This window comes from Ziziphus jujuba, chromosome 12, assembly GCF_031755915.1.
Source record: "Ziziphus jujuba cultivar Dongzao chromosome 12, ASM3175591v1".
Taxonomy (NCBI): domain Eukaryota; kingdom Viridiplantae; phylum Streptophyta; class Magnoliopsida; order Rosales; family Rhamnaceae; genus Ziziphus; species Ziziphus jujuba.
This window is the reverse complement of record NC_083390.1, coordinates 24,841,304-24,853,903: the sequence shown is the minus strand read 5'-3', so window position 1 is coordinate 24,853,903 and position 12,600 is coordinate 24,841,304. Positions and strand designations below refer to the sequence as shown.

General features: G+C 35.8%; 2 protein-coding genes across 2 annotated transcripts; both read left to right on the top strand.

Moving 5' to 3' along the window:
- Positions 1-1,721: 1,721 nt before the first annotated feature.
- On the top strand, positions 1,722-10,699 carry LOC132799086 (disease resistance protein RPV1-like). Its single transcript, XM_048462078.2, has 6 exons — positions 1,722-2,197; positions 6,829-7,933; positions 8,850-8,966; positions 9,310-9,803; positions 10,140-10,356; positions 10,445-10,699. Exons 1-6 carry the CDS (start codon positions 1,722-1,724, stop codon positions 10,697-10,699), a joined length of 2,664 nt encoding a protein of 887 aa, XP_048318035.2.
- Positions 10,545-11,971, top strand: LOC125418508 (uncharacterized). Its single transcript, XM_048463334.2, has 2 exons — positions 10,545-11,097; positions 11,223-11,971. Exons 1-2 carry the CDS (start codon positions 11,089-11,091, stop codon positions 11,745-11,747), a joined length of 534 nt encoding a protein of 177 aa, XP_048319291.1. The 5' UTR covers positions 10,545-11,088; the 3' UTR covers positions 11,748-11,971.
- Positions 11,972-12,600: the final 629 nt, after the last annotated feature.

Genomic DNA, 12,600 nt, shown 5'->3' with positions numbered 1-12,600 from the left:
CCATTCTAAGGTCTCTCTCTATCATCAGAATTTATAATCTATAAATTTTGCAGGAATTCGATCAAGACATGATATATAACCCATGCTTCCCTCACGGCAGCGGTCCTTTAGCCAAAATCCAACTACCATCAAATCTATATGATGGTGATTGGCTAGGAGAGGCTCTTTGTGCATATTTTACATATCATGAGCATCCAAGAATCTTTCTCGATAATTTTGAACCAGAAATTCCTCAGTTCCTTATTTGTAACTTTGGTTTGGATACTCTGCATCTTTACCAGATGACCAATGAAGAAGTCAAGAAGATAAATGGAGAATTCATATGGCTGTCCTATATACCGCACCTCTGGTTTTTAGATCAGTGGAAGCACTGCAGTCTCGTTGAGGCTTCATTTGCAAGCGATATAGGAGGCTTGTGGGCTCAAAAGTGCGGTCTTCGTCTTCTGTACAGACATGGTGAGGAAGAGTTTAAGCATACAATAAGCTACTGCATGGCCTCCATGATTGACAACAAAGATGCACTCTCTCATGCTAAAGCTGATAATGAGGGAAACAAGGTGTTGGATGATGGTCATGACCCTCAACATGAAAGACGGGAAAGAGCTGACAATGCCAACCCCATGGATAAAGGTAAACAAGTTATGGAATAACCTCTCTGCCCCTCTCTGCTTACCAGTAGGCAGAGATCACTATTCTGGAATTCTTTTCTACTCAATGCTGGGAATTTCTATCTTAAGCTTCACTCTCTTCTATCTTCTTTGTTGCTTCCCATTTGGTGTGTTGATTTTTCGCTTTCTTTTTCTTTTTCGTCGTGATTAGAGAAGGACTTCAATCTTTCATGGTAAATGTTTAAGTTGTGCTGGAATAATCTATATTTCTTTGGGTTTTGCTTCAATTCTCACTTTCAAAGTATAATTTATGCTCCATAGATATATAACTTCCGGTCCACTTAATAACCGGCCCCCACTTAATCGTTCTGGTTGAATCAAACCTGCATTTGACAAACTAGTTATAAAAATATCAATTCAGTTCAGAGACATGCAATAAACTCCATTGCAAACTAATGCATGTATAATTCTATGGGGTTTTTAATCCATTTTTAACGTTTCTTTAGTCTAGAAATTTTAATACCGTGAAGGATATTTCCTAGTGTTATATCTTTCATACATTTGTATATATATATTATGTTTTACAATTCCACTATGGTATATATATATATATACACACAAACTTAGAATATAAAAATATCATTAAAATTTAGTTAGTGCGAATAGAGTCATTTATTATTATTTTTTTTTTTTGATCTTTTATTGACTTCAAAGTACTACGTGAAAATCCTCACAAATCTTAATTTGAATATTCATTGATAAATATATATTTTTTTTCTTCGAGTTCTCATTGATATGATCTTTCTAGGGATCCGTAATATTTTTGTGCTTGTCTCTGTTTGATAGTCAATTCCTAACTAATATATCCACAAGATACGAAAATAATAGAAAAACCAGCCAAGCCATATAGCACCAGATCTAGTTCGATCATCTTGAAGTTTTCAATTAATAAGAATAAATTTTTTAAGACGATCAAGTACGGCAGCAGTGGACTCTCTGCAGATAATTGGGCAACAGTACCATTCATATACTATAGCTAGCTACCATAAATAGCTCGCTCTCTCTCTCTCTCTCTCTCCCCCCGCCGCCACCACCCCATCCCCCCCGGCCCCAATGACAGGTACCGAATCACATTCATTGAAACGTGATGTGTTTCTGAGTTTCAGAGGTGAGGACACCCGCACCCGATTCACAGACCATCTGTACCATGCTCTGCATCAGAAAGCAATCGACACCTTCAGCGATAATGACGGCCTTGAGAGGGGAGAAGCCGTTTGGCCAGGACTCAAGATGGGGATTCAAGAATCGAGATTTGCAATCGTCGTCCTTTCGGAGAAGTATGCTACCTCATCTTGGTGCTTGAAGGAAGTTGCAAAGATTGTCAAATATTGCGATCTAGATCGGCGACGGACTGTTATTCCAGTTTTCTACCATGTCCAACCAAATCATGTGAGAAATCAGAGTGGGACATTTGGGGAGCCCTTTACTGGTGCGCATAAAGACCAGAATGTGGATACGGTTAACAAATGGAGGAATGCTTTGACTCGAGTGGCCGATATTGAACCACGCTGGGAATTGAAACAAGGCCGGTATGTTATTCTCCATTTCATGATCTCTTTCTTAATTAATTTTTATTTGTTTGTTCTAATCTTGTACATTTGTTATTATTATTATTATTATTATTATTATTATTATTATTATTATTATTATGGTCCGTAAGTAACCATTTTGCACTTTGACTTCTAGTATTTTATTTTTTTAGCATTTTGGTCACTAATCCCATTCCCCCCCCCCCCCCCCCCCCCCCAATTTCTTTTTTTTCTTTTTTTCTTTTTTTGCTTAAATCTTTTTTATTTTTTAAAAGATAAAAATTTTGAAGGATATATATATATATTTTTAAACTTTATTCTTAAACAATTTGCCACTTACTAAAGTTCCTTTTTACATCCTTCATTTTTGTAACAAATTATTTTTTTATTATTTATGGAAAATACATATGAACATTTTTAGGCCTTATATTGATTTTTTAAATTTATACTCTCTCTCTCTCTCTCTCTCTTTATAAACCTTTACTAGTCAGGTCAATTTTTAAATAAGCTTTTGTGTCAAAATATAGTTTTTAGATTTTTATCAATTGCAAATATTTTTAAGATTTTAATTTATTTTGGAAATAACATCTTTTAAATATATATATATATATATATATATAAATATACATATATTATTGACATGCATGCTCCCTAAGCTATATCGAAATTGTGTTTTGATCCCTTTTGTTAATGGCTTTCGGATAGATAATTGGCAAAGAACAAACAATACGAGTGATAATGGAGTTTTAGGGACCAAAATAACAAAAGTAAAATTTAATTTAATGTTGTATATTAAAAATATTTGTTATATAAGATTTTTTTTTTCTTAATTTATAGTTGGTTTTTTTTTTGTTTACTTTATTTTCTAATTGAAAATAAATATAGCTTTGTTCTCCAATTTTTTTTTTCTTTTTTCCATTTTTTTTCCTTGCGATTATTTCCCTACTAATTATAGCACTAGGGTAGATAAGACGTGTAACACCTCGTCCCAAATCGCATCGGAATCCGTGCATGTTGACCGAGGTTGACCGTTGACCTAGCGGGTCAAAAGTTGACTTTTTGTCCCAGTTGGAATTTCTAGTTGACCAGGGTACCGTGGTGAAGTGCATGATGCCCTGAGTTCGTAGACTAGTAGCACGTCGAAAACGGAACTACGGTTTAAAAGTTATGGACAAAACAAGTTGAGGTACAAACAGTCCAAAAGGTGCCGGGAGTTGACTTTTCCTTGTGGTGTAATTTTTTTTTTGACTCTTGTATGGTTGTAAAGTACTCGTCGATACGAGTTCATAGACTAGCGGCACGCTTGAATCGGACGTTTGGTTAAAAAGTTATGGACGTTTGAAATTCGCCGGATACCGTAATATTTTATTACATCTGGCTTAAGTGCACAGTGATGCCACGTGTCATCACCTAATTGGTCCATGTGGAATGAACAGTGTCACACGGTGGCATTTATTTGACAAAAATCTTGGGGAAGAGAGAGAAAGAGAGAGAGAGTCCGACCGACTACCGGAGATTTTCAAATTTTCCGGCCGATCTACCTTACATGCGCCGGCCAGCAAGAATCCCCTCCCCATTTCTGGCAAAACCTCAAAGTTTCACGGCGATTGGCCGTCGGACGCGCCCGGATCGAGGCGGCGAAGATCGGCGATGACTTTTTCTTTCCACCGCCGGCCACCTTCGATCGACCCATTTCCGGCCATTTTCCGGCCACACGCGCCAGCTAGCCCTCACCACCTCCTCAAGTCCAGCCGACCCACCAAATTTCACGGCCACTGGACCACCGACGCGCCGGGACCGGAGCTTTTTCCGGCGAGGGGCCGAAATCCTTCAAAATCCGATTTCTCCGCCGTCCGGCCTCCGTTTGCCTCACCGCCGGTCCCATTGGATTCCTCTCCCCTCGATCTACAAATCTGCAAAAAATCTCAGCCAACGGCCACTGCACGCGCCGCCGCCGGCGACGGTTGCCGGTGACCGCAGCGGCTGGCCGGAGGTTACTGTTCCGGCGAGTACCCAGTCTCACCGCCGGCCCCTGTCCACTGTGTTCGACCTCCTGAACCTGAATCCGGTATCCGTTTCTGCCAATTCACAACGGTTTGGGAGAATTGCGGAGTCGAAACCTGAAAGCTTTCCGACGAGATTCCGACCACCTCGGGTCCGATCACCGGAAAGTAAGACCGAATCCGTGATCCTCATCACTCGAGCTTCGATTCGGTATATAACTCGTAACTTTTAGATATCGTTTGGTGTTCGCTCCCCGGGTACCCATTTGGGAATTACCCGAATAAAATATTAATATACTTGGTTGGTATACTGTGGATGTTTTAGGTGCGCGTAAGAGTAGTGGAGTTGATCCTGCAGAGGATCTTAGCTGATTTACGCGCTTAAGGTGAGTGACCCACCTTCAAAAATTATTTTGGGCAATTAATTATGTTTAATTGGTATTTAAATTATGCTCATGTGATACAATTTGGTTATGGTTTTATTGTGGTTTAATTATTTATTATGCATAAGCAAAGTATATTTCGGTAATAATCGTACGTGGTTTTAAGTATTATTTTCGGGCATAATTGGGTTAAATATTTTATGAAAATTATTTGTTTAAATTTTATAAATTATGCCCGCGGTATTTTTATTGTTGAACCTCGTACTTCGAGAAAATTGTGGTTTATTTGTTATCGAGGTTTCGTACCGGTTTGGTTAAATAAAAATATGTGGGATAGTAAGTGTAAGAATTTAATGTATTTCCCACGGTAATTTTGGAAAACGGTACGATTGGTTAATAATGATTATTTTAGACGCACTCATACAGTATTGGTGTTCTGGTGTATGGACACGTGGTAGCACGCAAGTATTATGTGGTTTAGCGCGCAGGTATTATTTCTCCCGTTGTTGCCATTGGACCGTGGGCAGGCAAGTTTGTTATTGGCCACAGCCGCCCCCCTCCTTGGCCGTGATGATGGTTTCAGCAGCGGTACTGTCGGGACGCCGAAGTACCGTTTGCAAGTTTCTCTTTTTAACCTCCCCGCCAGTCGGTGCTCAGGACGTTGGGTATCGAAGGGCATCACCGGTATATGGTGTGGTGTGTCAGATGTAATTTTCAAATAACGTTTCAAACCCCAAAGGTTTTCAAAAATTATTTATTATAATCTATTACATTTTAATTATATATTGGGGTATGTATTTATTTATTTATTGTTTATCAAATGATTTAATCCCTTGGTTTTCGGGAGGTACGTACATCGGGTTTTGTGAAATTGTTTTAAAAAGGGAACATTTCAAATGGAGCGATTGGTGAGAGTTTTGAGGGAAATTATTATTTCCAACAGTTATTATTATTTATTTATTGATTATTGGTATTTATTCAATTCCCTTAATTGTTATTATTATTATTTTATTATCATTAAAAGTGTTCAGTAGTTAGGGTCACTCATTGAGATGATTAGCATCTCACGTTTTTAAATTCCGTTCCCTTAGGTGTAAGTGGTGGTAGACGTTCTTCCGGAGCGAACCAAATTTTTCGCTGCTATCGTGTTTTCGAGAAGTACCTTTGTACTCTTTCAATTCAGTGTATTATTTCTTTCATCTTTGTTGTATTTCTGTTGATTAGCACTTCTTAAAGCTCTGTATACTATTGGGATACTTATGTTTTATTTATGCACTGGATTGTTGTTATTGTTGAGAAGTGCTGAAATTTGTGGAACAACTTGTAGTTTTGTGGGAGGAATAAGGGGGTGATTATAGAAGTGTGTTTTCAGTGCAGGTAATTTGTGGTAAGTCTATCCCTTAGGGGAGGTTCTGCCGGATTTTCCCTTGGAGGGTCCGGTAGGGTTTGCCTGGGATCAGGGCTTGCCTAGGGTTCCGGTGAGAAATTTTGGACGGGTCCTGACAAGACGTTTTTGTTTTGTTATTTATATTATTATTTTACATCTACAAATATTATCACGTTTATATATCTTGCATTTACAAATATAATTTATTCCTATTTCCTTTGCCGTATTAAAATTTTAAAATAGACTAAATATTTTTAATTTTCAATGCTTCAACTTTAATTAGAGTTTGGATGATATATTTATTAATATAATCATAGATAGTAGACTATATAAATAAAAATTATGTCAATATATTTAGTTTGATTAAAAAAATTAAAAGGTAAAAATTAGCGAAATTTGTACAAGTTCATTAAACAATTCGTACAATGTTAGTATATTATAGTAGAACTGAAATAATATAATACAGTTCTATTTACCAAACCTACGTTGCAAAGTTTCGTGAAGAAAAAATATATATTTAACCTATAAGGAGGGAAAAATAAAATAGTGGCAACATTAGGTATCTTCTTCGATTTTGTTTTTCAATAAACTATTGCGAATAGAAAATAAATAAATGAAAGCAAAAAGTCCTACATTCTCTTCCATCCTTGCCAAAGAAAATTGATAGAACAATCTTACCATTTATTGAACAAAAATAAATAAATTAAAGCAAAAAGAAAAGAACGAAGGCCCATATACCCTTTTTGTTTTGTAAAAGTATACGGTGAATGGATATAGCTGACGTCACATTGCAGGTTTCTTCTTAATTTTATATGACTTTGTTGACCAAAAAATTTTCATATATTTTGCTTTTTCCAGGCATGAATCAGATGTTATACAGGAAATTGTTAATAAGATTTTCAAAGAACTGTATGAAAGAGCCTCGAAGGACTTGGTTGGCATGGATTCTCGTATAAAGAAAATTCAGTCGCTAGTGGATGAATGCCCGTCCGATGATGTTTGCACCATAGGGATATGGGGCATGGGGGGAATTGGTAAAACAACTCTAGCTCGTCGGTTTTTTCAAGGCATGTTTGACAAATTTGAAGCTAGCGCTTTCATTGGCAATGTGAGAGAGGAACATGAAAAAAATGGCATGGTTCACTTGCAAAAGCGTCCTCTCAAAATCTTATTGAATGACGATGAAGGCATACATGAACATGATGATGATATGGTAACCAATATATTAAGCCAAAGATTGCGTTTCAAAAAGGTGTTTATCATTCCAGATGATGTCGATAAACCGGAGCAAATAGCAAGTTTAGTTGGAAATTGGAAAAATCACTATGACTGGCTTGGTCGAGGGAGCAAAGTCATTGTGACAACCAGAGATAAGCATTTGGTGATGAATTATGGACAGCATTACATATATAAGGTTGATAAGCTAGATGATGATGAAGCTCTAGAACTCTTACATCAAAGAGCCTTTGACAAAAATGATGATTTAGACAAGTATAGAGAGCTGCCCATCCAAGTAGTAGAATATGCTAATGGTCATCCTTTAACTCTCGAAGTTTTGAGTCCCTACTTGAAACGGAAAACCGTAGATGCATGGTCAAACATATTGGCTGAACTGAATAAACATCCCAATGATGAACCAATTCATCGAACGCTTCAAGTAAGTTATTATGGATTAGACAAAAGGGAGAAGAAAATATTTTTAGACATAGCATGTTTCTTCAAAGGAGAGGATCTATCCCGCGTGAAAAAGATATTAGATTGTTATAGGTTTCATCCTACAATTGGTGTAAAAGTGCTTATGGAAAAATGCTTTATAACCATTGCAAGTGACAAGCTATGGATGCATGATTTGCTACAAGAATTTGGTCAGGAGATTGTTTATCAAGAATCCATAGACATGTTGGGCAAACGTAGTAGGCTCTGGAATCATAAGGATGCCCGTTATGTACTTGAAAACTATGAGGTAAATTGTCTAACTGATATACAATTTACTTTCGCATCTTACCATAGGTTCATTAATAAAGTTTTATGTCTGGAAACTATGAAGATAGCGTGACTAAAAATGTACTATGAATGACACCCCAACCTAAAAAATAATTTAAAATTAAAAATCTAGTTAAGAAAGTGATAATTTTTAGCATTTTTTATGTCATTTTATCTTTTATTGTATAATTTGGAAAATAATTCTTAAATATCAAAACTATATATAATGTTAATTTATGGATGTGAACGTAGACATTCATATATAGTATTTATAATATTCAACTTAAACGACATTAAAAAAGAAAAAAAAAAGAAAAAAAAAAAGGGAATTTCATCTATACTCATGAGGTTTAATGGAAATTTGTTGACATACATTAGGTTTGAAAAACTATCACTTTGGAAAAGTCATCCTTTACCATTATTTATTTGGAGTTGATTTTTGAGTAAATTCATTTATGAAAATCCTATTCTATCTTTTAACCTCAAAATGAATATTAAAATTTTAGTTTAAGAAATTTTTATATAATAATATATTATATATCATTTTTTAACTACATCATTTTTCATTATTTAAATCAAATTTATAGTAAAAGATATTTTTTGTGTACATTATTATAAAGTAAATGATAAAATAATGTAATATTTATTTTGACACTTAAGGGTAAAATAGACTTTCCATAAATCAATTTTATAAAAAAAGAATCTACTCCTGGAATGGTAAATGATAATTATCCAAACGTGAAAGGGTAAGAGATGATTTCTCAAACCATGGAGATGTTGAATTTTCATCAAACTTTGTGGTTGTAGATGAAATTTTCCCTTAACAAAAGGAAAAAATTATTCTTATTATTTTTCGTTTCTTTTGGGGTGGATGACCTCTTCCGTTAATGCTAAAGGGAACAAAAGCTGTTAAAGGCATATTCCTTAATTTGCCTGAAAATGAAGAACTGCAGTTGAGTGAGGAGAAGAAGATGTTAGAAATGAAAAGGATACGGTTGTTGAAGATTCATAATGTGCGTAACTTTTCTGAATGTGGATACCTTTTGAATGAGTTACGTGTTTTGGATTGGCATCAATATCCTCTGATCCATTTGAAATAAAGTTTTCAATCCAAAAATCTTGGCATCAATATCCTCTGATCCATTTGAAATCAAGTTTTCAATCCAAAAATCTTGCTGAACTTAACATGTCCGATGGTCATATTGAACGACTATGGGATCAAGAAACTACAATAAGATTATCTACTATTGATATTTGTTTTAAGTAAATAATAACATTATTAATGCCTTTGTCACTTCCATTATTTGTTTGTTAACTAATTTTTATTATTATTGTTATTATTCTTTTCCAATATAGCTTTCTTTGGAGACGTTAATATTGCTCGATCTTAGCAATTGTGAGTACTTGGTCGAACCCTCTGACTTCAGTAGGGTCCCTAATCTTGAGAGACTGATCCTTAAAGGTTGTAAAAGGTTATCAAAAATTCATCCACCTATCAAAAAGCTCAAACAGCTCATGTTGTTGAACTTGAAAGGTTGTGAATCTCTTGACAGTCTTCCCCAAGGCATCTGCTTCAACTCTCTTGAGACTATTATTCTTTCTGGATGTACAAAACTTGATAGATTTCCAGAGATTGTGGGAAAAATGAGTCATTTGTCACAACTTTATTTGGATGGGACGGCTATCAAAGGGCTGCCAACATTAGCAAAGCACTTAAGAAGCCTTATTTTATTGGATCTTAGAGACTGCAAGAACCTTTTGAGTCTTCTAGATTTCATTTGCAGTTTCACATCTCTGGAAATTGCTAGAAAACATAGGGAGCTTGGAAAAATTGGAGAAACTCGATGCATGTAGAACTGCTATAAGGAAAGCACCTTCATCCATTATGCTTTTGAAAAACCTCAAAACTCTATGTTTCGCCCAATGTGCTGGTGTGGCAGATAGATCATCATCTCAATGCTCATCAGAATCCAATATCAGTTTCTAGTTGCCTAAGTCATTCACTGGTTTAAGCTCTTTGACATGTTTAAGTCTAGCTGAATGTAATCTAGAAGAATGAGCAATCCCTGAAGACATTGGTTGTTTGACCTTACTCGAGCGTTGTTGAGTGGAAACAATTTCATGAGCTTACCTGATAGTGTCTCTCAGCTTTCTAATCTTAGACATTTCACTTTGGATAATTGTAGCAAACTTGGATCATTGCCAAAACTTCCATTGAATGTGAAACATGTACAGGCACATGATTGTCCTATACTGAAAGATAAAATGACAATATGGCCTTCTGATAAGGGATTCAGCTTTATAAATTGTCGTAAATCAGTCAAGGCTGAAGGATGTCTTACACACCACCCTCTTCCAATGCCCGAAGAACATATCCCCACACTCTTTCCTAAATTCATTCAGGTATGTCTGCTCTGTTTCTCTTTGTCTCACTGAATATTTTTCTTAAGCTTTCCTTCTTATTTTATTTTATATTTTTTGTTTTAAATAGGATAAAATCTTTTATGGAGGAAACTTGGAACTTCGTTTTCCTTGTGCGAGAATTCCAGATTGGTGCATACATTTGAGTTCTGGGTCTTCTAAAAGGATCGGACTACCTGAAAAAGACAGTGGTGAAACGTGGCTTGGATTTGCCCTATTTGTTGTTTTTCTAATCAAGAAACAAGAAACTTTCATGACGGTCGGTACAATACTTTCTGTGACTTTTACACTGGTCAAGGTTGTCTTAAAAATCCCCTTGAGATAGAAACCTTCAATGGCTTCAAGGTTGGGTCTTATGGACTTTGTGCCTATGTGCCGAAGACAAGGTTTGGAAATCAATTGGACAGAGCAAGTCATATTGAAGCTTCAATTTCGACAGACAGATCGGATGTGGAGGTGCTAGAATGTGGGCTGCATGTAATATTTAACAAAGTTGTGGCAAGATCTACTCAAGATTTAGTTGATACATCTAATGAACACCTAAACTTGACCTCTATTAAACATTACAAGCATATACTAGAGAAAGCAAGTGAGTTGGAAAGATCCGATGATGTCCATGAACTTCAACCATATTCAAGTCCCAAAAAGCAAGTCTTCGGAACTTTGCATCTTACCAGCCAGCTGAAAAGAGATTTACGATCCTTGCTTTCAACGATGATTCAGGTAATCGCTATATATATATATATATATATATATCTTATACTTCTATCTCTGTCTTTGCCTCTGGCTGTCTGATGTTTATCTTTCTCTTATGATATTCACTAATTTGTAATTTCTGAACTTTACAGGGAAGCCATGCCAGTAAATACCATTTCTTTTTTGGATTTTCTTTGAAAGGATTTCAAACCTGTTGGTTTTTCCATCAAAGTGTAGGCAGCATGGTAATTTGCTACATTCCACCAAACTTATTTGATAACAAGTCATGGATTGGATTTAGTCTTTATGTTACCCTAAAAGGGCATCCATATGATCTGCTCAACAATGATAATGATTCAGTAACTCCTCATTCACTTTATATAGACTTGCATACACATGGAAGTAGTATATCACATGTAGCCACGGTTACTCTCCCTATCGATGCTAAATATTCAAATCAACTTTTATTGTTTCATGCGCCACAACAGTTTTTGAAAGAAGAGTTGAATCATTGTTGGGAAGTAAGTGCTTTTTTAAGGACCGGTAACCCAGATGTGGAGGTTGAAATGTGTGGGATTAGAGTAGTATATAAGCAAGATTTAGGAGATTTGATTGAAATGATATTTGAATGTGCATTGGGCGGTCCAAACGATGAACATCATCATCGATTATGTTAGCAAGCATATAAAAAGGCAGTTGAAGGTTTCCTCAGTGCAATTGAATCTAGTGAGCCTAAGATAATTAAAGAAGAAATTTATAAGAATCTAGAAAAAGTAAGAGAATTCGAGAGATCCATTTATGTCAATGAACTTGAATCCGATCCCAGTTCCAGAAATAAAGTCTTGGGAACTTTGCATCCTACCAGACAGCTGAGAATAGATCTAGAAGCCTTGCTTTCAAGAATACTCTTTTGAGGTGATCATTCACACTACATATATTTCTCTTGCTTTTCCTATCTCTGCTTGATCAATCTCTGTTTTTCTCCAATCATTATAAACAGCTTTCTAATTTATGCACTTTTTACAGGGATCCTTATATACACGCAACTTGCCTATCCCATTCAATTTTCCTGTAACAGGATTTGCTGCAGATTGGTTCTTCCATCAAAGTACGAGGTGCAATGTAGTTTGCTATCTTCCAGCAAACATACTTGATGACAAGTCATGGATAGGATTTAATCTATATGCTACACTTAAAATGAGTCCCTCTGATTTACTCAAGAATTATTCATATTCAAAAGCTGCTCATCCTTTGCTTCATATTGACTTGCATTCTCATGGAAGTAGTATTTCACATATAAAAAAGCTTGATAATCTCCCCACAACGCCTTATTCACAGTAACTTTTCTTATTTCATATGCCATGAGTGTATTTTAAGGAACATCAGTTGAACCAATGTTGGGGAATTAGCGCTCTGTTTAGGACCAGCATTCCAAATGTGGAAGTCGAAAGGTTTGGGATCCGAGCAATATATGAGAAAGATCTGGGAAATGTAATTGAAATGATAACTGAGTGCCAATTGGGCTGTGCA